Source organism: Loxodonta africana, chromosome 2, assembly GCF_030014295.1.
Source record: "Loxodonta africana isolate mLoxAfr1 chromosome 2, mLoxAfr1.hap2, whole genome shotgun sequence".
In the NCBI taxonomy this organism is placed as follows: Eukaryota; Metazoa; Chordata; class Mammalia; order Proboscidea; family Elephantidae; genus Loxodonta; species Loxodonta africana.
The window spans coordinates 117831290-117856089 of NC_087343.1; the positions used below are offsets into that span (position 1 = coordinate 117831290).

At 36.5% G+C, this 24800-nt stretch overlaps 1 protein-coding gene across 8 annotated transcripts in view; it reads left to right on the plus strand.

Moving 5' to 3' along the window:
- The window catches only part of FER (FER tyrosine kinase), a 470096-nt gene that overhangs the window by 284177 nt on the left and 161119 nt on the right, over positions 1-24800 (plus strand). For all 8 annotated transcript variants that reach the window (XM_023547996.2, XM_003405006.4, XM_064274743.1 and 5 more), the window contains 2 exons: positions 12314-12370; positions 23815-23930. In XM_023547996.2, coding sequence (XP_023403764.1) covers positions 12314-12370; positions 23815-23930 — 173 coding nt within the window. The remainder of the gene's footprint in view (positions 1-12313; positions 12371-23814; positions 23931-24800) is intronic.

Here is a 24800-nt window from a genome sequence, read left to right on the forward strand (position 1 = left end):
GCTTGGATTTCTTCCTTCACTACCATTGGTTCCTGATCATATGCTGCCTCCTGAAGTGGTTGAACATTGACTATTTCTTTTTGGTATAGTAACTCTATGTATTCCTTCTGCCTTGTTTTAATGCTCCCTGCATTGTTTAATATTTTCCCCCAAAATATTAGAAAACTGGAAGTCATCAAAATGAAATGAAATGCATAAAGATCGATATCTTAGTAAGCTGAAATGGACTGGTATTGGCCGTTTTGTATCGGACAATCATATGATCTACTATGCAGGAAATGACAAAATGAAGAGGAATGGCATTGCATTCATTGTCAAAAAGAACATTGAAGATCTGTCCTGAAGTTTAACACTGTCAGTGATAGGATAATATCCGTGTGCCTACAAGGAAGACTGGTTAATATGACTATTACTCAAATTTACTCACCAACCACAAATGCCAAAGATGAAGAAAATGAAGATTTTTGCCTACTTCTGCAGTCTGAAATTGATCGAACACGCAATCGGGATGCATTGATAATTACTGGTGATTAGAATGCGAAAGTTGGAAACAAAGAAGGATCAGTAGTTGGAAAATATGGCCTTGGTGATAGAAACTGTGCCGGAGATAGCATGGTAGAATTTTGAAAGACCAACAGCTTATTCCTTGCAAACACCTTTTTTCACCAACAGTAAATTATAACTATACATGTGGACCTGGTCAGAGGGAATACACAAGAATCAAATTGACTATATCTGTGGAAAGAGATGATAGAGAAACTCAATGTCATCAGTCAGAATAAGCCCAGGGGCTGACTGCAGAACAGACCGTCAGTTGCTGCTGTGCAAGTTCTCATTGAAGCTGAAGAAAATTAGAGCAAGTTCATAAGGTCCAAAACATGACTTTTTTTTAAATTTAGAGACCACCTCAAGAATAGATTTGATGCAATGAACTGTAATGACTGAAGATCAGACAAGTTGTGGAATGACATCAAGGGCATCATACATAAAGAAAGTAAAAGGTCATTAAAAAGACAGAAAAAAAAGAAAAGACCAAAATGAATGTCAGAAGAGACTCTGAAACTTGCTCTTGAACACAGAGTAGCTAAAGTGAAGGGAAGAAATGATGAAGTAAAAGAGCTGAACAGAAGATTTCAAAGGGCAACTAGAGAAGACAAAGTACAGTATTATAATGAAATGTGCAAAGACCTGGAGTCAGAAAACCAAAAGGGAAGAACATGCTTGGCATTTTTCAAGCTGAAAGAACTGAAGAAAAATTTCAAGCCTCAGTTGCAATATTGAAGGGTTCTATGAGGAAACCCTGGTGGCGTAGTGGTTAAGTGCTACGGCTGCTAACCAAGAGGTCAGCAGTTCGAGTCTGCCAGGCGCTCCTTGGAAACTCTATGGTGCAGTTCTGTTGTGTCCTAGAGGGTCACTATGAGTCAGAATCAACTCGACGGCAGTGGGTTTGAGTTTTGGTATGGGGAAAACATTGAACAACACAGGAAGCATCAAAAGAAGATGAAAGGAATACACAGAGTCGTTGTACCAAAAATAATTGGAGGACATTCAACCATTTCAGGAGGTATCATATAATCAAGAACTGATGATAATTGAGGGAGGAAGTCCAAACTGCCCTGAAGACATTGGTGGAAAGCCATACTGCAGTAATTGCTGAAATACCAGTTGAGGTGTCTCAACAAATGGATGGAATGTTGAAGGTGCTCACTTGTCTATGCCAAGAAATCTGAAAGACAGCTACCTAATCAACCTTCTGGAAGAGGTCTATATTTCTGCCCATTCCAAAGAAAGGTGATCCAACAGAATATGGAATAATAGAAAAATATCATTAATATACCACACAACAAAATTTTGGTGAAGATAACTCAAGAATGGCTGTAGCAACAGGGAACTGCCAGAAATTCAAGCCAGATTTACAAAAGGGAGGTGGAAAAAGGGATGTTATTGCTCATATCAGATGGATCTAGACTGAAAGTAGATAATACCAGAAAAGTGTTCACCTGTGTTTGATTAACTATGCAAAGGCATTCAACTGTGTGGATTGTAGCAAATTATGGGTAACATTGTGAAGAATGGGAATTCCAGGACACTTTTTTGTGCCTATGAACCTGTACGAAGACCAATGGGCAGTCGTTCAAACAGAACAAGGGGATACTGAGTGGTTTAAAATCAAGAAAGGTGTGCATCAGGGTTGCATCCTTACATCGTATTTATTCAGTCTGTATGCTGAGCAGATAATCTGAGAATCTGGACTATATGAAGAAGAATGGGGCATCAGGATTGGATGAAGACTCGTTAACAACCTGCAATATACAGATGACACAACTTTGCTTGCTGAGAATGAAGACAACTTGAAGCACTTACTGATGAAGATCAAATATACCCGCCAGTATAGGTTGCACCTCAACATAAAGAAAACAAAAATCCTCACAACTGGACCAATAAGCAGCATCGTGATAAATGGAAAGATTTTTGAAGTTGTCAGCATTTCATTTTTCTTGGATCCACAATCAACATCCGTGGGAGCAGCAGTCAAGAAATCAAAGGTTGTGTTGCTTGGGGGAAAATCTGTGCAAAAGACTTCTTTAAAGTGTTAAAAGCAAAGATGTCAATTTGAGGAATAAGGTGCACCTGACCTAACCCATGGTATTTTTAATTGCCTGATTGGCATGGGAAAACTGAACAATGAATAAGGAAAACTGAAGAAGAACTGATGCCTTTGAATTATGGTGCTGGTGAAGAATACTGAATACATCATGGACTGTTAGTAGAAAGAACAAATGTGTCTTGGAAGAAATACAGCCAGAGCTCTTGGAAGCAAGGACGGCGAGACTTTGTCTCACATACATTGAACATGTTATCAGGAGCGACCAGTCCCTGGAGAAGGACATCATATTTGGTAAAGTAGGGGAATAAAGAGGAAGGCCTTCAACAGGATGGATTGGCATAGTGGCTGCAACAATGGCCTCAGGCATAACAACTGTCATGAGGATGTCCTAGGATCAGGCAGTGTTTCATTCTATTGTTTAGAGGGTCGCCATGAGTTGGAACTGACTCGATGGCACCTAACAGCATGACAATAATTACACTTAGTGGGAAGTAGCAGGGAAAACTGGCTATATACCATCTTGTCTAGTGACTGCATGATTTTAATTTCTGTTTTTGAAGGTGTTGTATAAAATGCATTATATATTTGTGTAGTAAACAAATGTTCATTTAAAATAAATTTATAGATTATACAAACAGAGGTGTTGGAGACCCCTTGTGTATAAGGTTAAGTAAATACTACATCTCTTAGGATTTAAAGCTCTCCATGGTGTGGTCAGAAAATAAATGTCTAGTTTTTCACCCCACATTGCTTCCTTTTAAGAACTCTTTCTTTCACTGTATTGGTGCATTCACTTTGCCTGGAAAAAATCTTAGGCTTTCCCATTTCTTTCTATACCTTTGCAGAAGTTATTATCTCCTTTTAGTACATCAGAATTGTGTTTGAGTTCAAGGCTTATCTGAAATTCCACCTCTGCTTTGAGTCTTTTTCTGACTACTCTAGCACAATATGGCCTCTTTTTCTTCTGAACTCTTTTATCATCTGTTACATTACTCATATGACACTTAAAATAACATTTGGAACAGAGCGTGCTCCAAAAATTCATTTTTAATTCATTTGTTTCGAGATGAACTTTCATAGAGAAGCAATGCTAGCAATGGTGCTTGGGTTTTCAAATTTATATATAATGCATCCAACCTAAACATTGCTACCATTTTACAATGATCTATGAGTCGTAATCGACTGAACAGAAGGTTTGGTTTTTGTTTTTTTTAATGGAGTATCCCCTTAGAGTTCTGTCTTAAAATTCCAGGACTATATTTCTCCCAGCCCATTTCTATCCAGTATGGTTAGACTATTGACTCCCATAGGAGTGGTGGCTCCCATGGCTAATAGCAGAGGCTGCACGTAGTGGACTCTGGGATAGCTTGTTGGGAGTGAAGTAGAAAAACAAACCCTCTAGTTCGGGGAGAAGTTGGAAAGAGAAGAGCTCGTATTGGTAGAATGATGACCATTACTAACCATAGGTGAAAGAAACATGAACATTCCCACCTTGCCCCCATTCTCCTCCCCTGCTTATGTACACGTACCCCTGTGCCTCAGTTTTCTACCCCAAAACAGCTTCCACTTTAGCCATTCCTTTTTCCTTACAAGGACGCCAGGGAATGACGTAGCTGTTTTCTTTTCACAGAAACCAGGTACTATTTCTTACCACTGAAGCAAGAACTTCATGGTTTTCTCCATTTAGTAGCTTTAGGAAATAAAACGAAAGTTAGTTCTGAGAAATTTTCAAAACCTTTGTACTTCTTCTGTGAAACCATTTTTAGCCATCTTAATAATCTTGACCGCTTGTACCTCTGTGTCCCAGCTCTATTCTGAGCATACTTCTCCCTTAGCCTCTATAAATTTCACTCTTTGTATGCTTATATATGGAGCCCTTGAGGATATGGACTGTTTCACTTTCTTTATATTCACATATCATTGAATTTTTAGCACAGTTTAGTACTTGTAAGTGTACATTAGGATGTATTTGGAGCTAGGCTCTTACCTGTCTGTGGGCTTCCACTCTTTACTTATTAGCGTGCTATTTCACTGTTTCAGCTTTCTTTTAGTAACTTGGCATAGCCTGGTATATTCCGGACTGTGTTGTATCTTCTTGTATATTATATTGTAAGTCCTGGAAAAATCCTTTATAATAGTTTTTGTGACTGTAGTGAGCCCAATTCATAGTTCATATATATAGGCTCGACTAGGCATCTTGACTGCTTTCTTCATGATCCTGCTTCTTCCCAAGAGAGTATAATTATATTTCATTGCCTTATTGCTACAATAGTAGTAGGGTAAATTTGAACTGTATCTCAAGTGTGTATTGCTAGTTGTTTATTCTTCTGCTTACCACTTAGCCTATTTCTCATTTGCATCCCTTACAGAAAATAAAAAGAGAAATGGGTCTCAATTTACTTAATTCTGAGACTAAACTGAATGGAGTTTGAAGTTGAAAGCTAAAATGAATCTATTGAATAAATTTTCATGTTTCTATTACATCAATTTCTGTGAGTTAAATTGCTCTCTATGACACTATTCATTGTGATATGTTTCATTGTAAAGAAGACATATATAAAAATTCATTCTAATATAAGGAACTGATTTGGAAATTACATGATGGCTTAGTTACTAATTTTAATCTCAATTGTTTGAGAAAATGCATTCTCATTAGTTCACTTGGTGAAGCATTTTAATCAATATTGCTTCTTTATGTCTCAGCATCTCCTACTTTTTGTCCATATTGAGTATTTTATTTCTGAAAGCCAACTGTTTTCTGAGAAATAAGAAACAAGATTTGGGTCAGCAAACAGAATTTGTATGGTATTCTGCTCTAGAATATTGTGCTAAGAGTGGATTAACCCTTATGTGACCTTCTAATGCTCTGTGTTGCTTTATTTAAACTTCATTCTTCTTTTTACTTTGAAACTCTTTTATGAAATATGAAAAATAATCCTAGTTAATTGAATTCATTTCTTACAACTTATATGCAAGAGAGATGTATGTACAGAAAGGAACTGAAACACTAAGGTACAAGTGGTCAATTCTAGCAAGATGGTTAAAAATGGCCCCACAAGGAAAGTGGAACAGTTTCTAAAATTTCTTATAACTAGAGATTTACTCATTTTTTTATATAATCACTTTTCCTAAAAGTATCTGATTTATAAAGATCTATTACACTCATAAATGTAATTTATAATATCTTGAGACCAAATTTCACAATATCATTCCTAATAAAATGAAATTAATGAGACTATCGAATTAAATTTGGCAAATTTCACTCTCTAAGCAACATTTATGTATGCCTAGTGTTTAAATAATCCAGTACTTTAAAAAAAAATTACCCTTGGAAGATTTTTTTATGAGATAGTGAAACAGTTTTCTAACATTTATCATTGTAATTTATACTTCAGTACAGTAAGATGTCAATCATCTATTTAGAAATTGATATCAGAGGCATCCTCATCAATTTTTGAAAAAGAATTAAAAGCCATTTTATGCTGATAGCAGTAAGCTTAGTTCAAAAATATGGATACTATGAAAATAGTATCATTGCTAGAATATGCTGCAGTACTTGCTTATTCCTAGTGATAGAATACCACATCTGTTAATAGCAAGAGTAAATTCCAGATGCAGACTTATATATTAAAAATCTAAACAGAGATAGCAAAAGGTCAGGTATATATTCAAATTATTACATGAGAGATTCAGGATAGAGTCAATAAAGCAACACTACACTAAATATTAACTAAATCAACATTTAAAAAATGTGTGGGTAGCTTTGAGTAAAGGTAGAAAGAGGCAATGTCAAAGACAGATTAGTACTCAGTTCAGGCCAGACCAGTAAGAACAGAGACAGGAAGGTTCAGAAAGAGGGATCCTTTAGGCCAGGTCTTTGGGAAGATGATAAATGATGAAGGGGTTGTAGCAGATGTTGTCATTGAGCTGCTCATAGCCCTCAGGCCTTTCATTGTACTCTGGCCAACTTCCAGTTACAGATATTTCATCTCTGACTTTTTTTCTAGATTCACGGAAAGTTTCTTTGTCCATGCTTACCAGGGGAATTGCCAGGGAGTTAACGCCCTACACCAGTGAATCTCAGGAGTTGGCATATAAGTATCCCTTGGGTGGGCTAATTCTGAGACATGTGTCTTGTATCATTTCCTAGAGTTTGCCCCCAATCTAGCAACTGGCTTAATAGTTTACCTTGTATTGGCTGCCTCCACTGCCCTGTATTATTTCCTTCTTCTCTACTGGTGTTCCTTGAACTCCCAAAATTACCTCAGGGTCTGCTTCAGGGAGAACCCAAACTAAGACAGGGGCAGAAGCTCGTTCACATCTAGAAGTTATCAGAACCAGACTCAGTAGCCTTGGCCAGCTTGTCAGAAGATCAATAGGGCCGTCTCATCCATTCTTTCCACTTCTTAATCTCACTCATAAATCAACTATTAAAAGGTACATTGTGATTTCTTGGGTTCATATTGCCACCATAGTTTGTTTCTCCAGCCCACATCTTCCAGTGATTACCAAAATGCATAATTTCTATCTCCTAAATATCTTCTGAATAAATCCATTCCTTGACATCTTTATTAATACTGTCATAAATCATACCATTATTATCCTTTACCTTGTTGTTTTAATCAAAGAATTCTTTGAGTTATCTTCTGTTCAAGGGTGTGAAAAATGGGTAGTCCATGAAGCAATAAATATCCAATAATAGGGTCATTTACCTATGCAGTTCAGAATCGTTTTTCCCCCCCAGTGTCAGAGAAAGGAATTTTCCATACAAATATCTCATGCTGCAGAAGTCCAAACAATTAACTGTAAAATAATTAAAGACAAAAAGTAACCTATAGGGAAAAAAAATTGCTTTTACATTTCTGTTTATTGTATCCTAGTCTCTTATGCCCATTTATAATTCAGTCTCTTGGTTTTTTGAAAACACTAAAACACATATCATTAAAGTAATAATTATTATTATCATGATATAATTCCCTGAAGCTCGTTATTATGTCAAGCCACGTTTATGAAGATAACCGATGGTTTATTTTTTAATCATTATGAAGCAATGTTTAAAAATTTTTAGACTCCTGGTTGAATATATACTAGGTTGTTACAGTTGTATGCTTATTATATCATATGAATTTTATGTTTCACATGCAATTTAGACAAATAACTTTCATTATATAAGGTCTGTTACTTGTTAAAAATAATCGAGTATTAACATTAGCTCTAGAGTAGCTACATCACTTGCTTATCGTATCACTAACCTGAACATTCTACTTATTATCACAAAGATAGCCTTCAACAAAGTTTCATATAAAACAAAACAAGACAAAAAAGCACTTCAGTAATGGAAACCTCCCTCAGAAAACTGGAATGTATTCAAAAGCCCAATAAAAATGCTAACATTTTTCTAATCGTTTGGGAATATCTCTGTCTTGCCACATTTTTCTTCTTAGAAAATCACTACTTGTTTGCCCATTAATAATTGTCAGTCAAATGAATTGTTAAATTTTAGAAACAGAAAAAAAAGAAAAGAAAAATGAAAAAAACCCACCACCTGTATCATAACTAGTAATTCAACTAATACACTGGATTCAGGATATATTTACCTTATTAAGTAATGAAATAAAGTTTGAGTAGATTGTAATAGCACTGCTTCTTTTGTTTCTGAATATAATATATAAGGCAGGAAGTTGAGGTAGAGTGCACATACATTTCCCAAAACTGTGCTGATCACAATATATTTATTATAATTTAACCACACACACACGAAGATGCACAATACACGAATATATTTAATTCCCAGTACATACACTTCAGAAGTGTTTGTAAATTACATCACATTAGAAATGATAGAACGTTAGAGATTTTAGATTAGAAAACCTGGACTTCAGGAGGATGTGGTTTTTGTCTTCAAACGTAATATGCTGCTATGTAGTAGATAGAGGAGATACATCTTTTGTGTCCCCAGTACTGGAATTGATAGAAGTTAAATATAACAAAAAGTCTTAAAAGAATTAGAACAACTCAAACTTAAATTGAGTTTGCTGATAAAATAGTGTTTCCCATCACTGGGTTTTTAGTGATTTCCAATTGCCTGAAGTCGTAATTCTCATCTGCTACAAGTAGCAGTGTCAATAAATGTTTGTTGAATGGATGGATGGATGGAAGGATGGATGGGTGGGTGGAGACAACTAGGGCAGGAGGGTGGGCTGAATTATCTCTACAGCCCTTTCCTGTCCAGATTTCCCTGGTGCTTTTATTCCAGTAGTGTCAGAGGGCTCCATTCAACAGCAAAAATAGGCTATAATGATTGACCTTAAAAGAGGGCAAAATGCCTGGCATAGATAGAAAGTATTAACCATTTAAAACCTTTTGTATTTATATCTGTTAATTAAATATTCCTCATTGTTTAACTTACTTAACAGTTAAATTAGAATTGCTCATTGCTTCTTTTCTTTATTAAAGTAGGCATAACTGGTGGTACCTTTGAAGTATAAACAGATTTTGCCTTACATTCAGTGAGTAGTTTGGACTCTACAGTATTCTTTAACCCAATGGTAAAGGCTGTAAAATTTTCAGGAACAGAACACAAATAAATTTGACATATCCTAAAGCCTTGTCTGAGAAATGTTGCCATGACAACCATGTTTTAAAATTATACTTAAAGCTAGCCATGGAGATAAATGTTGATCTACACAAATGTTGATCTACACTTGGAATGTTGTTGTTGTTAGCTGCTGTCAGGGCAGCCCTTGACTTACGACGACGCCAAGCACAATGGACAAGATGCCGCCTGATCCTGCACCATTCCCATGATCAGTTGCAGATAAAAAAAATAGAGGCTGCTGAATTGGGACTTGGACAACTACTTATAGTGTAATTAGAGAATAGGTTGATATTCTGGCAGGCAAGCAAGCTGGAATCAATCTTATTGCCATAGAGATGGTTGGGAGGAAGTGCGTTACTGAAGATTATGCAAGGTATGCTTTAGGCAGAATTCCCATATCTCCCAGCCCATGTTGCCTCGAGTCCATGTGTCCTTTACCCAAGATAATTTCATTTTCAGACCATCTTAGTTGACCTTCCAGTTTTATAATTCAATGAAAAACAATTTTTAATCCATTTTTATCTTAGATGCAACAGCCATAGACCTAAATGAAATGAGAGTTTGGACTTGTGAAGTTTTTTCACCTCTAGGTACTTCTACAGTTTGGTTTGAACTGACTCTCTGAAAGTATAACACTCATTTATCATAGATTATAGATGAATATCTAGGAAGAAATAATACATGACATTTATTCAGGTTAAAGACATATGTTCTATCCTTTGATTCTCCTCTTTAGTTACCTGACATGATATATATACTGTTTCTAAACCTAAACCAAACCCATTGCCTTTGAGTTGATTCTGACTCATATTGACCCTTTAGGACAGAGAAGAGCTGCCCCATAGGGTTTCCAAGGAGTGGCTGGTGGATTGGAACTGTCAACCTTTTTGTTAGAAGCCACTGTACCACCAGGGCTCCATATACGAAATTCAGACTCAGAAAATTACTGCATTTAGATTCATTTTGAATGTAACATCTCTTGATAGTACAATAAGGGCAAAAGAATATGTCGGAACACTGAAGTAGGAAACAAAAGATTAGGGCTCTTATCCCAGCCCTGCCACTTATTACCCCTGTGACTATAGACAGGAATACCCTTTCAAGGCCTTGGTTTTCTAATCTCCAAAATGGAGATCAGAATGGTTTTCATGCCCATCTAATGAGGCTTCTTCTGAGATTCAACAAGAAAGTGTCTATGGGAATATTTTGAAAATGTGCTTTTACCTGTACTTTGGATTTCAGACAAGTAAAGATACTTTGTCTCTACTCTAAACCCAAACCAAACCAAATTGTTGCCTTCAAGTTGATTCCAAGCCATAGTGACTCTGTAGGACAGAATAGAGCTGTCCTGCAGGGTTTTAAGGCTATAAATCTTTATGGAAGCTGACTGCCACATCTTTCTCCCTTGGAGTGGCTAGTGAGTTCAAACCACTAATCTTTTGTTTAGCAGCGAAGAGCTTAACCGCTATGCCACCAGGGCTCTCTCTCTACTGTCAAAACAAAAAAAACCAAACCCGCTGCCGTGAAGTCGATTCTGACTCATACTCTACTCTACTTTTTTTTTTTTTTTTTTTGTAGGTGGGCTTAAATCTGCTTCAACCAATTTGAAAAGATACTCTGATTAATTGAAGAATTACAAACATATTAAGTTTTTTTTTTAAATGTATTCAGTTCTTACAATAACTCTCCCAATTCCTCTTTAAAAAGAAAATCTTTGGCTTAGAGAAGGATCTGCACATGATATCCTCCCCTTTGACTTCCTTTTAATAAGACACTACTCAGAAGAGATTAGAATTAGAACCTTTTGTACTTGACACAGTGGTTAAGAGGTTGGCTGCTAATGAAAAGATCGGCAGTTTGAATCTACCAGCCACTCCTTGGAAACCCTATGGGGCAGTTTTACTCTGTCCTATAGGGCTACTGTGAGTTGGAATCGACTCCACAGCTGTGGATTTTTGGTTTCGGTCTATTCTAGTGTGACCTTGTTTGACATAATTGATAACAAAAGAAACACCCTCTTTCCCCAAACAAGGTCGCATTCAACAGTGCAGGAATTAGGACTTCAACATATCTTTTTGGAGACCACAATTCAATCTGTAAGAGTTAGGGTGGGGTTTTACTTCAGAAAATTTGTTACTTGTTACAATTTGTATTGTAAATCATAATAACAGTTCAGTCTGTGTTTGTAGTGGGGAAAACTAAACACATCTAAATCATGAATATAAATGTCACTCCAGGATTTTATTCTTATATTCTCTCTCTCCCAGTCTCCCCTTTTTCCCCTCTGCCTCCCCTCTCTTGCTCTCCTTCTCTCTTCTTCCTCCTTCTCACCCTCCCTCACTTTCTTTCCTCCCTTTCTCCTTCTTCCTTGTTTTATTCCTTTTATTTTTTTTTTAAATCTGCATTCTTTTCTAACATTATAACATTGTGTGGTTTAATAGTCAAAAATTTTAGATGATAAAATATTTCCTAAGTAGTAACCACTTCTTTAAATCAGATAATGAGATGCTGTTGTATAATGGCATATTTGAATCACTGGTCTTCAGTACCCTAGTGATGTTGTAATTGATAATTGTCGTTTTATTATACTACAGGAAATTACTTGGGAAAGATATGGGACTACATGCAGTGTCTTAGACAGCTATAACTCATGGCTGGTTTATATGTGGAAAAACCAGCTCCTGGTAATGTGACTTGTGTAGAAAAACAGTTCTCTAAGATCAAGCGAAAATTGGAAATTTTTGCGCTATAAAATAAAATTCCCTTATGTACTTATGACACAACTTTTTGTGAAATGGCAAATAGTAGGAGGGCCTAAGCTTTCTGCTGGGGGAGTGTGCATCCTGAGTTCTGGTCACAAGGGTACACTCATTCTAAAGGCTGAGTTTTCTGATAGAAGTTTGTTGTAATGTAGATTTTAATATCGTGCAGTAACATTTCTTAAATCTGTTTTACAGCTTTTTGAGGTTATAACTTATTAGTGTGCTGTTGATTGAAAGTTCTGAATGAAATATCACTTTAGATCTTTTTTCCATTGCCTCAAATATATCTTATAGGAAATTTACTCTTCCTGGGGCTAAATAAATGTTCCTTTTTCTTTGCTGCAGGATAAGAAATGGATTCTTAATCATGAAGATGTCTCATTGGGAGAGTTACTGGGCAAGGTATGTAATCAGCTAAGCCAGATAACCACGAATCTTCATATTGATTGTGAACTCTGCAGATTTTTTCTTTTTCTTGAAAGCTGTTTTTGTATTCTAGCACAGAGCAAGGTACATTGCATTTTAATCTGGAAGAACACAAGACCACATCTTTTGTAACTACTGTGTTGTCCATTGAAATGAACGTGTGAAAATCTTTGAAAGGTTGATTTTAGACTTTTTAAAATAGAACATGTACCTTTTTTTTTTCTGGAAAGAATACAAGCCATAAATTATTTTATTACAGTGTGGTAAAGCCAAAACTAGTGAGCTGAGATTTGAAAAGAAACTGTGGTGGTAATAAAAGTTTAAATAAACATCTAATGGCATCATTCCATTTGTTTCTAGTTATATGTGCTAGTTCAGAAAAAGTGAAACACTGCTCACTGGAATTTCAGAATTGTAGGGAGAATCATAGTAAAATTCATTTTGTAACTAGGTCTATTGATCAATGAGGGCAACTGTAAGTAATGAAAGTCCCTTTCTTCCAATATAATTGGAAGTGTTTTCCAACTCATAGGCCCTGTTAAAATACTTTTTATTTATATAACAATAATGGAAGGTATTTGTTCATTAATAATATTTGATCATTAATAATAATGTTTATAATTGAGTTCCAATGGGTAAATATTAACTTCTTTATCAATGACTTAATCAGTAATTTTTCCACAGGAAAGTTGAAATTGAGTTTGGCTTCATGTGAAATATAGCATAAAATTCATGTATTTACAAAAAGCCATAATATGTACGTATATGATCAGTAGACTTAATTAAGGCCCAGCATTTTAGGTAAAGAAATAAATGATTATTCGTTACTTTTTTGATTCAAATATAACCTTGATGAATTGACTAATTTTTTTTTCCTATTTTTTATCTCTGATGTATGTTAAGAATGTAAATCCCTCTTGAAATAATCTACTTTGCAGGATTCTTATTATTATTATAAAATACCTTTTCCAAATACAAGTAGTAAATTGCTACTGGAAAGCAGATTTTTTTTGGCTAAAGCTGAAATCAGTAGCAGATATGTTTATTTACTCTTATGATGATCTAATTATTTTTAAGAAAATATTCTGTCTTTCCATTGCTCTAGATTAGAAGCTCAATAGCAGTGGTTGGACCAAAAATTACTACAAAGAAATTAAGCAAATCTCCATGAAAATACAATGAAATACTAAACTGTAAAACTAAACCCCTTACTAAAATAAGGAGAAAATATATGAGATGGACAGATTGTTCCTCTCTAAGGAAAAACTGTTTTCAACTAAAGAGAAATAGTTCAATTATTTTTTTTATGTTTAGTTAGTACAAGCTCTGTCAAGAGAATTTTAGCATTTAGCTCCTTAGGAAGGGTATTTCAAAGACTACTTTCTCAATAACAAGGTAGTAATTTAATTTTTTAAAAAAAAAAAAGATTGAAATTTTAAAAGACATTGTATAAACTTGTTATTGGTGTTGAGCGTTCCCATCAAGTCTGTTCCCACTCATAGCAACCTTATGTACAGCAGAACGAAACACTGCCCAGTCCTTGTCATCCTCACAATCATTACTGTATTTGAACCCATTGTGTCAATCCATCTCGTCAGAGGTCGTCCTCTGTTTTGCTGACCCTCTACCTTACCATACATGATGTTCTTCTCTGTCTTAGTCATCAAGTGCTGCTATAACAGAAATACCACAAGTGGATGGCTTTAACAAAGAGAAATTTATTTCTTCACAGGAAAATAGGCTGAAAGTCCAAATTCAAGGCATCAGCTGCAGGAGAAGGCTTTCTGTCTCTGTCAGCTCTGGAGGAAGGTGCTTGTCCTCAATCTTCCCATGTTTGGGAGTGTCTCAGGCACAGGGTCACCAGGTCCAAAGGATGCGCTCTGCTCCTGGTGCTACCTTTTTGGTTATATAAGGTTCCCAACTCTCTGCTTGCTTCCCATTCCTTTTATCTCTTGAGAGATAAAAGGTGGTGCAGGCCACACCCCAGGGAAACTCCCTTCACGTTGAATCAGGAAGGTAACCTGAGTAAGGGTGGTATTACAATCCCACCCTAATCCCCTTAACATAAAACTACATTCACAAAATGGAGGACAACCACACAATACCAGGAATCATGGCCTAACCAAGTTGATACATATTTTGGGGGGGACACAATTCAATCCATGACATTCTCCAAGGACTGGTCTCTCCTGATAACATGCCTAAAGTATATGAGAAGTCACCCTATTCTCGTTTCCAAGGAACACTCTGGCTGTACTTCTTCCAAGACAGATTTCTTCTTGCTTCTGGCAGTCCATGGTGTATTCATTATGCTTTGCAAACACCATAATTCAAATGCATCAATTCTTCTGTTGTCTTCTGTATTCATTGTCCAGTTTTTGCATGCATATGGGGTGACTGAAAATATCATGACTTGGATCAGGCACACCTTAGTCCTCAAAGTGACATCTTTGCTTTTTAATACTTTAAAGAGGTCTTTTGCAGCAGATTGCCCAATGCAATATGTCGTTTGACATCTTGACTGCTGCTTCCATGAAAGTTGATTATGGATCGAAGTAATATGAAACCCTTGAAAACTTCAACCTTTTCTCGGTTTATCATGATGTTGCTTACTGGTCCAGTTGTGAGGATTTTTGTTTTCTTTACGTTGAGGTATAATCCACAATAAAGGCTGTAGTCTCTGATCTTCATCAGTAAGTGCTTCAAGTCCACTTCGCTTTCAGCAAACAAGGTTGTATCATTTGCATATCCCAGGTTGCTAATGATACTTCCTACAATCCTGATGCCGCATTCTTCATATAATCCAGCTTCTGGGATTATTTACTCAGCGTACTGATTGAATAGGTATGGTGAAAGGATACAACCCTGACGCACACCTTGCCTGACTTTAAAAGCACACAGAATCCTCTTGTTCTGTTTGAATGACTGCCTCTTGGTCTAAGTACAGGTTCCTCATGAGCACAATTAAGTGTTCTGGTACTCCCAGTCATCTCAATATTGTACATAATTTGTTATGATCTACACAGTCAAAAGACTTTGCATAGTCCATAAAACACAGATATACATCTTTCTGGCATTCTGTGCTTTCACCCAAGATCCATCTGACATCAGCAATGATATCCCTCATTCCACATCCTCTTGTGAATTGGGCTTGAGTTTCTGGCAGTTTCCCATCAATGTACTGCTGCAGCCGTTTTGAATGATCTTCAGCAAAATTTTACTTGTATGTAATATTAATAATATTGTTTGATAATTTCTGCATGCCATTGAATCACCCTTCTTTGGAATGGACACAAATATGGATCTCTTCCAGTTGGTTGGCCAGGTAGCTGTTTTTAAAATTTCTGGGCAAAGAGGAGTGAACACCTCCAGTGCTGCATCTGTTTGTTGAAACATCTCAGTTGGTATCCTGTCTATTCTTGGAGCCTTTTGTCAATGCCTTCAGTGCAGTTTGGAACTAGTCCTTCAGTACCATCAGTTCTTGATCATATGCTACCTTCCAAAATGGTTGGATGTCAACCAGTTCTTTTTGGTACAGTGATTCCTTCCATCTATTTTTGCTGCTTGTGTTCAACATTTTGCCCATAGAATCCTTCAAATTTGCAACTTGAGATTTGAATTTTTTTCTTCAGTTCTTTCAGCTTGAGAAATGCTGAGCGTGTTCTTCCCTTTTGGTTTTCTAGCTCCAGGTCTTCGCACATGGCGTTATAATAATTTACTTTGTCTTCTTGTGTCTCCCTTTGAAATCTTCTGTTCAGCTTTTTTACTTCATCATTTCTTCCATTTGCTTTGCTACTCTGTGTTCAGGAGCAAGTTTCAGAGTGTCTTCTGCCATCTGTTTTGGTCTTTTTTCTTTCTTGTCTTTTGAATGACCTTTGCTTTCTTCATTTTTGATTTTCTTGATGTCATCCCACACTTATCTATTCTTCAGTCTTTAGTATTCAGTGTGTCAAATCTATACTTGAGGTGATCTCCAAATTCAGGTGGGATATATTCAGGGTCATATTTTGGCTGTCACAGACTTGTTTTAATTTTCTTTAGCTTCAACTTGAACTTGCATGTGAGCAATTGATGGTCTTTTCCACAGTCAGCCAATGGCCTTGTTCTGAGTGATAATATTGAGCTTTTCCATTGTGTTTTTCCACAGATATAGTCTATTTGATTTCTGTATATTCCATCTGGTGAGGTGCACGTATATAGTTGCTATTTATGTTGTTAAAAAAAGGTATTTGCAATGAATAAGTTGTTAGTCTTGCAAAATTCTATCATGCAATGTCTGGCATTGTTTCTATCACAAAGGCCTTATTTTCCAACTTCTGACCCTAATCCTTCTTGTTTCCAACTTTCACATTCTAATCCCAAGTAATTATTAATCCATCTTGATTGTATGTTTGATCAATTTCAAACTGTAGAAGTTGGTATTAATCGTCAATTTCCTCATCTTTGGACTTATTGGTTGTTTTAGTTATCTATTACTGCTATAAAGGAAATACCACAAGTGGTTGGCTTTAACAAAGAGAAATTTATTTTCTCACAGTCTAGTGGGCTAGAAGTCTAAATGCAGGGCATCAGCTCCAGGAGAAGGCTTTCTTTCTCTGTCAGCCCTGGAGGAAGGTGCTTCCCATCAATCTTTCCTGGACTAAGAGCTTCTCTGCGCAGGAACCCCGGGCCCAATGGACGTGCTCCCAGTGCTTCTTTCCTGATGGTGTGAGGTCCCCAAATCTCTTCTTGCTTCCCTTTCGTTTATCTCTTGTTAAATAAAAGGTGGTGCAGGCCACACACCAGGAAAACTCCCTTTGCATTGTATCAGAGATATGACCTCAGTAAGGGTGTTACAATCCCACCCTAATCCTCTTTAAATTAAAATTACAATCACAAATGGAGGACAGCTGCACAATGCTGGGAATTATGGCCCAGCCAAAATGGTACATTTTGGAGGGAATTCAACCCAGACAGTGGATGGTGTGTAAATTTGAATAATAGTCATACTAACTATTCTTCCTTTTAGGTATATGGATATTACCCTATCACTGACAACCCTGGTGGCATAGTGGTTAACAGCTATGGCTGCTAACCAAAAGGTTTGCAGTTCGAATCCACCAGGCACTCCGTGGGAACTCTATGGGATCGTTCTACTCTGTAGTGTAGGGTGGCTATGAGTTGGAATCAACTCGACAGCAACGCGCTTTTACGGGACAGCACTGTACTTCAGAATAGATCTTGACATGTTCTTTTTGACAATGAATGCAACGCCATTCCTCTTCAATTTGTCATTCTCAGCATAGTAGACCATACAATTGTCCACTTCAAAGTGGCCAATACCAGCCCATTTCAGCTCACTAATGCCTAGACTATAGATCTTTATGCATTCCATTTCATCTTTGATGACTTCCAGTTTTCCTAGATTCATACTTCATACATTCCATCATACGTTTCAATTATTAATGAATGTTTGCAGTTGTTTCTTCTTATTTTGAGTTGTAGCGCATGAGTAAGTGAAGGTCCCAAAAGCTTTACTCCATCCACATCATTAAAGTCAACTCTACTTTGAGTAGGCAGCTCTTCCTCAGTCGTATTTTGAGTGTGCCTTCCCACCTTAGGGGCTCATCTTCTGGTACTATATCAGCCAGTGTTCTGCTACTATTCATAAGGTTTTCACCGGCTAATTTTTTCAGAAGTAAACTGTCAGTCAGGTCCTTCTTCATAGTCTGTCTTAGTCTGGAAACTCCAGTGAAACCTGTCCATCATGGTTGATCCTGCTGGTGTTTCAAATACCTGTGGCATAACTTCCAGCATCGAAACAACACACAAGCCACCACAGTACGACTGACAGACACATAACAGTTGTATAACTTAATTTCAGTTAATATTTTTGAGTAGAAGAAAATTATTTGTTTATTGAATATTTTTTACTACCTATTCTTAATAAATACTTGCAGCATATTGTTTGAGAGCTCGTAGTCATTAAAAGAAAATTAGCAGTTGTTTCTATCCTTAAGTACTTTGAATGTTAGTAATACTATAAGATAGAGTGAGGAACTAACTTTCTTATTCAGCACTATATTAAAAATAGTCTGTACTTGATATATATGTATCTTTTCTCAATAGATATTTACTCATTGCATATTTGTTGAGTGCGTACTAAATGGCAGGCAGTCCATTAGAGACTTTGAATACATCAGTGAACTAAGCAGACAAAAATCCTTGCTCTTATGAAGCTTAGATTCTTTATTGCAGAGGAAGACAAATAAGTGTAATAAATAGGTAAACTATATGTTATAGGGTGCTAAGTCATGTGAAAATATATAGGAGGATTGGGAGCGCTATTGGTTGGAGTTATAATTTTAAATCAGAAATTCTGAGTAAGCGTAATTGGAATGGTTACTTCCAAATAAAGACTTGAAGAAGGTGAGGGATTTAATCATGTGGATATCTAAGGAAAATAATCACAGGCGGAGAACAACCAAAGCAAAATTCATTTGAAGAGCAAGGAGACAGTTTGACTGTAAATAAGTAAGCAAGGGGGAATATGGTAAGAGGGGAAATCAGTGATGTGGTGAGTGTATATATCACTGAGAGCCTTTTAGGCCATTGTAATGACATCAACTTTGTGAATGAAATGGTGAGCTGATAGCCAATTTTGAGTGGAGGAGTGACAAGATCTCAGTTTTTTAAAAGATCACTTTGGCAGTTGTGTTGAGAATAGTCTGAAGAGTTGGAAGAGTAGGAGGCAATTGCACTTATCTGTCTCAAAGATGATGGTTGCTAGACCAGGTGGTGGCAGATGGTGGTGAGAAGTGATGACGTTTTTAATATATTTTTAAGGTCAAACCAACAGAATATTCTGATGGACTCCGTGTAGTGCATGAGGGCAGCATTTTTGGCAAAAGAAGGTTAGGAGTTCAGTTTTGGATGTATTGAGTTTGTCTGTTGGACTTCCAACTGGAGATCTTGGGAAGGCAGTTGTATATCAGGACTGGAGTTTAGAAGAGAGGTCTAGTCAGAAGTACAAATTTGGTAGTTGTTGGTATGTTGATGCTGTTTAAAGCTGTGAGACTAGATGAGTTCAACAAGGAAGTGAGTGGGAGATAAACGAGAAAGCAAAACAGAGTTGGAGTGTATAGTATCTAATGGGGACTAGTGAAGGGGAAATGGGGGTTAACCAAGGACCAAGAGTTTCTTACAATGACTGATATAGACAGGAGACATCACAAAATTTGTCCTTATGGACTTAAGGTCAGCAGTAGTGATGAGGCTGTGTCTGTTGAATGGTAGAAAGAGATGGGTATCCTAGCCTTCCTCTTGACCTCTTTGGATGGAGAGGAAATGGTCTGGGGATGCGTAGTCTTTTTCTTAGTGTTTGGAAATATTCCTCTTAAACAACTGTTGATAGAGTTGAATCCTCTTGGTAATAGTTGTTGAATGAATGATTAAAATTTTCAAATGCCTGCTGTATGTCAAGACCAGTACTATAAAGCAGAAACCATTAGAATGTTACAAAGGGTGATGAGCGTTCAGGGACAGGAGACATAGTTTTGGGAAAATCAAAAGACTCTTCATGAACGAGGGAACGTAAAAATTAGGTAGCATTTTCTGTGATTTAACGTGGGGTTTTAAGAAATGTAGGAAAAAATGTAAAAAAAGGAATGACACGTTTTTGAGATCAGTAAATATTTGAGGGAAACCCTGGTGGTGGTGTGGTTAAGTGCTACAGCTGCTAACCAAAGGGTTGGCAGTTCGAACCCACTAGGTGCTCCTTGGAAATTCTATGGGGCAGTTCTACTCTGTCCTATAGGGCCACTATGAGTCGGAATTGACTCAATGGCAGCAGTTTTTTTTTGTTTTTTTTTTTTGAGGTCATTAAAAAGACAGGAAAGAAAGAAAAGACCAAAGTGGATGTCAGAAGAGACTTTGAAACTTGCTCTTCAACGTAGACTAGCTAAAGCAAAAAGAAGAAATGATGAAGCAAAGGAGCTGAACAGAAGATTTCAAAGGGTGGCTTAAGAAGATAAAGTAAAATATTATAATGACATGTGCAAAGACCTGGAGATAGAAAACCAAAAGGGAAGAACATGCTCAGCACAACTCAAGCTGAAAGAACTGAAGAAAGAATTGAAGCTTCAAGTTGCAATATTGAAGGATTCTACGGGGGAAATATTAAGCAATGCAGGAAGCATCAAAAGAAGATGGAAGGCATACACAGATTCACTGTACCAAAAAGAATTGGTCAGTGTTCAGCCTTTTCAGGAGGTAGCATATGATCAGGAACCAATGATACTGAAGGAAGAAGTCCAAGCTGCACTGAAGGCATTGGCAAAAAACAAGGCTCCAGGAATTGATAGAATACTGATTGAGATGTTTCAGCAAACAGATGTAATGCTGGAAGTGCTCACTTGTCTATGCCCAGAAATTTGGAAGACAGCTACCTGGCCAGTCGACTAAAAGAGATCCATATTTATGCCTATTCCCAAGAAAGGTGATCAGGCCAAATACGGAAATTATCAAACAATATCATAAATATCACACACAAGTAAAATTTTGCTGAAAATCACTCAAAAGCTGCTGCAGCAATGTATCGTCAGGGAACTGCCAGAAATTCAGAAGAGGGCGTGGAACAAGAGATATCACTGCTGATGTCAAATAGATCCTGGCTGAAAACAGAGAGTATCAGAAATATGTTTATCTGTGTTTTATTGACTATGTAAAGGCATTTGACACGTTATGGATAATATCGTGAAGACTGGGAATTCCAGAACACTTAATTGTACTCATAAGGAACCTGTACGTAGACCAAGAGGCAGTCATTCGAACAGAACCAGAGGATACTGCATGGTTTAAAGCAGGTAAGGTGTGCATCGGGCTTGTATCCTTTTACCATACCTATTCAATCTGTATGCTGAGCAAATAATCCAAGAAGCTGAACTATATATGCAGAATAACATGGCAGCAGAATTGGAGGAAAACTCATTAACAACCTACGTTATGCAGATGACACAGTCTTGCTTGCTGAAAGTGAAGAGGACTTGAAGCACTTACTAATGAAGATCAAAGACCACAACCTTCAGTATGAATTACAACTCAACCTAAGGAAAGCAGTAATCCTTACAACTGGACTAATAAACAATATCATGATAAATGGAGAAAAGATTGAAGTTGTCAAGGATTTTGTCTTGCTTGGATCCACAATCAATGCCCATGGAAGCAGCAGTCAAGAAATCAAAACACGCATTGCACTGGGGAAATCTGCTGCAAAAGACCTCTTTAAAGTGTTGAAAAACAAAGATGCCACCTTGAAAACTAAGGTGCATCTGACCCAGGCCATGGTGGTTTCAATCGCCTTATATGCAAGTGGAAGCTGGATGATGAATAAGGAAGACCGAAGAATTGACGCCTTTGAGTTTTGGTGTTGGTGAAGAATATTGAATATAGCATGATTGTCAAAAAAGCAAACAAATTTGCCTTGGAAGAAGTACAACCGGAATGCTTCTTAAAAGTAAGGATGCCAAGACTACATCTCACATACTTTGGACATGTTATCAGGAGGACAGTCCCTGAAGAAGGACATGATGCTTAGTAAAGTAGAGGGTCAACGAAAAAAGAGGAAGACCCTCAACAAGATGGATGGACACAGCAGCTACAACAATGGGCTCAAGCTAGCAACAATTGTGAGGATGGCACAGGACTGGACGTTGTTTCGTTCTGTTGTACCTAGGGTTGCTGTGAGTCGGAACCGACTTGATGGCATCTAATGACAAATAACAACAACCAATATTTGAGTTTAGAATACATTTAACAGTTGGAGGCTATAACGTGGCGCCATTAGAGACTAAGAAAATGATGGTGATTGAAGGATATCGAGCAAAGAAGTGGTGTAATCAAAGTTGTCCCTGGAGAGATTAATCTGACAGTGCTGTGATAGATGAATTGGAGGAGTGAGGGATTGAAGATGGGATAAACTAAGGTGAAAAAATTGAGATCCTCAATCAGGGTAGCCATTCTAAAAATGTAAGGGGAAGAAAGACAGGAGTTGTTGTGGAGGTGAAGTCCAAATGCTTACAGGGGGAATGATGATGGTCTTAGTAACTGAAAAAAAAGGTAAACTAGCCAAGAAGAGTTTTGATGAATAAAATGATAAATTTTAGAAATGTTGAATTATAGGTGCTTTCAGAATCATTCAGGTGAATACAAGCCTAGCAGTAGTTGTGTATATGAGTAATAACTTCTATTAGCTCTAATTCTTGTGTCATAAATGATCTGAAAATCGTGCCCAAAAAAAAAAAAAACTTGAGAATACCCAACAGGAAAAAAAAAAATTGAAGTTCAAATTTCCTTTTTTCTCATTTATAATGAATGGCTACTATGTTAAGAGAATTTATAGTATGTTTACTTTTCATGAAAGAATAATCATTGTTTTTCAATGAATATATTATAGTTGAATATTAGATTTAAGAGTAAAAATGAATACAGAGCTTGTTTTATTAAAAAATATTTTCAAATCTTTTAATAACAATTTTAAAATTATTTATTAATAACCAGTAATCAAAGTATGTAAATGTTACATGTTTAAGATTTACATTGATCTCAGAACAGCAGAATTCGGTAACAGGCAGACTCTGAGTTAAGTTACTTTTTGGCCCCAACAACATTATTGAAGCTCATTATATCGTGTTTGCATATTATGATTATAGTTATTCAAAAAATGCATATGCATATATTGAAAGACCTGAAAGGAATAATTAAAAATAGCTGCTGTGTTGGTTTGTTAGCCTTATTCATTTTCTTCTCTAATTTCTAAACATTATGTGATATTTTGTTTTGCATTTATAATAAAAGAAAAATCAATTGACTTCAAACTTCCTACCTTTTCTTAAATAAACAGAACTGGAAATCAGGCATTTTATATCAAAATATATTCTAGCCATAGGATAAAGTTAGGAGCCCATACATTTAGAAATTAGTTCATCATGGTTGACATTGGCATTTGGGTGAGCTCTTTCTCCTCGGTTGTTTTCAAAGATTGACAACCTACAACAGTGGCTGTTGACAGTGCTTCATCGTTCTTGGTTGTGTTGCTTCTCACATATTCTCCTTTGCCCTCACACTCTTCAGCTGACATGGCTGTGTGGATCAATACCAAGTGTTACCTCTGCGAATCTTTGGTTCCTGTTTAAATATTACTGAATTTTTTTTGTTATTATTGTTCATATAATAAGACGTAGAGCTTGGTGTGTTGAATAATGTATTTAGAGTTGGAGGATTGGTGAGAGCAACATTTCCTATTTTTATTTCCTCCTCAAACTCTGAATAAAGCTTACAGAGTACTTTGATTAATTCAGAGTGCTTCATTACATGGTTTGTGTTTAGCTAAGTTTTATGTGGCTGTCATACACCTCAAACAATTAATGTATTTGTATTTTCAGGGAAATTTTGGTGAAGTATATAAGGGCGTATTAAAGGATAAAACTGCTGTTGCTGTTAAAACATGTAAAGAAGATCTTCCTCAGGAATTGAAAATAAAATTTTTACAAGAAGCCAAGTAAGTTCTCTTACAAAATGAGTATTTATAAGTGTATCATCAAAATGTAAATTTGAAGACATCTTAAGTTGTGACTTGCTAAAGTAGTTAGTAAGTAAGCATTTTCAAAACCTTCATTAAGTAAGTACTCTCACAATGTTGAAACAGTCTGTTTTTGAGGTAGACTGAGGATCAATTAGGCAAGCATAGTCAAGGAGCCAGGTGCTAGCAAGCAGGAAATGAGGATTCTTCAAGGCTTTAAAAAATACTGCCATTTTGCTTATCTCACATGTTCATACATGAATGTTGTTATGGCTTTTATAGTAGAAATATAAAATATATAATTTATATCTATAGTTATATCTACCCTACTTTCTTAGATATTATGGCTTGATTCTGTTTTTCCAGCTGATAGCTATCCTTTCTGAGAACCTCAATTTCCTTCGACTCTGTTCTAGCATTTGTTCGAAAATTTGCATATTGTTTCTTTTCTAATTGATATTCTAGGGTGATTCTGTTCTCTTTTTTTAAAGTTTAATATTCCACATGGCTTACCCCTGTATTGCAGGTAGTTAAAATTATTTCGTTAACGGTAAAATAGAGTATATATGATAAAACACAGGATAAATGGAAAGGTCCTCTGGACAAAGTAAGCAGGATAAACATATGGATGAGAGGATGGGCGAATGGATATATGGATGGACGGGTGAATGGAAAGGAGACACAGAGGATACATGCATGGATCCAAAGATACATGATGTAAAGGGAGGAAGGGAAGGAAGTGTGTGTATGTGTTTATATGTTCGTGTGTGTTGAAGGAAAGAAAGTATGTGCATGTGTTTATATGTGTCTGTCTGTCTGTGTGTGGTCTCCCTCATGGCTTAGTATATA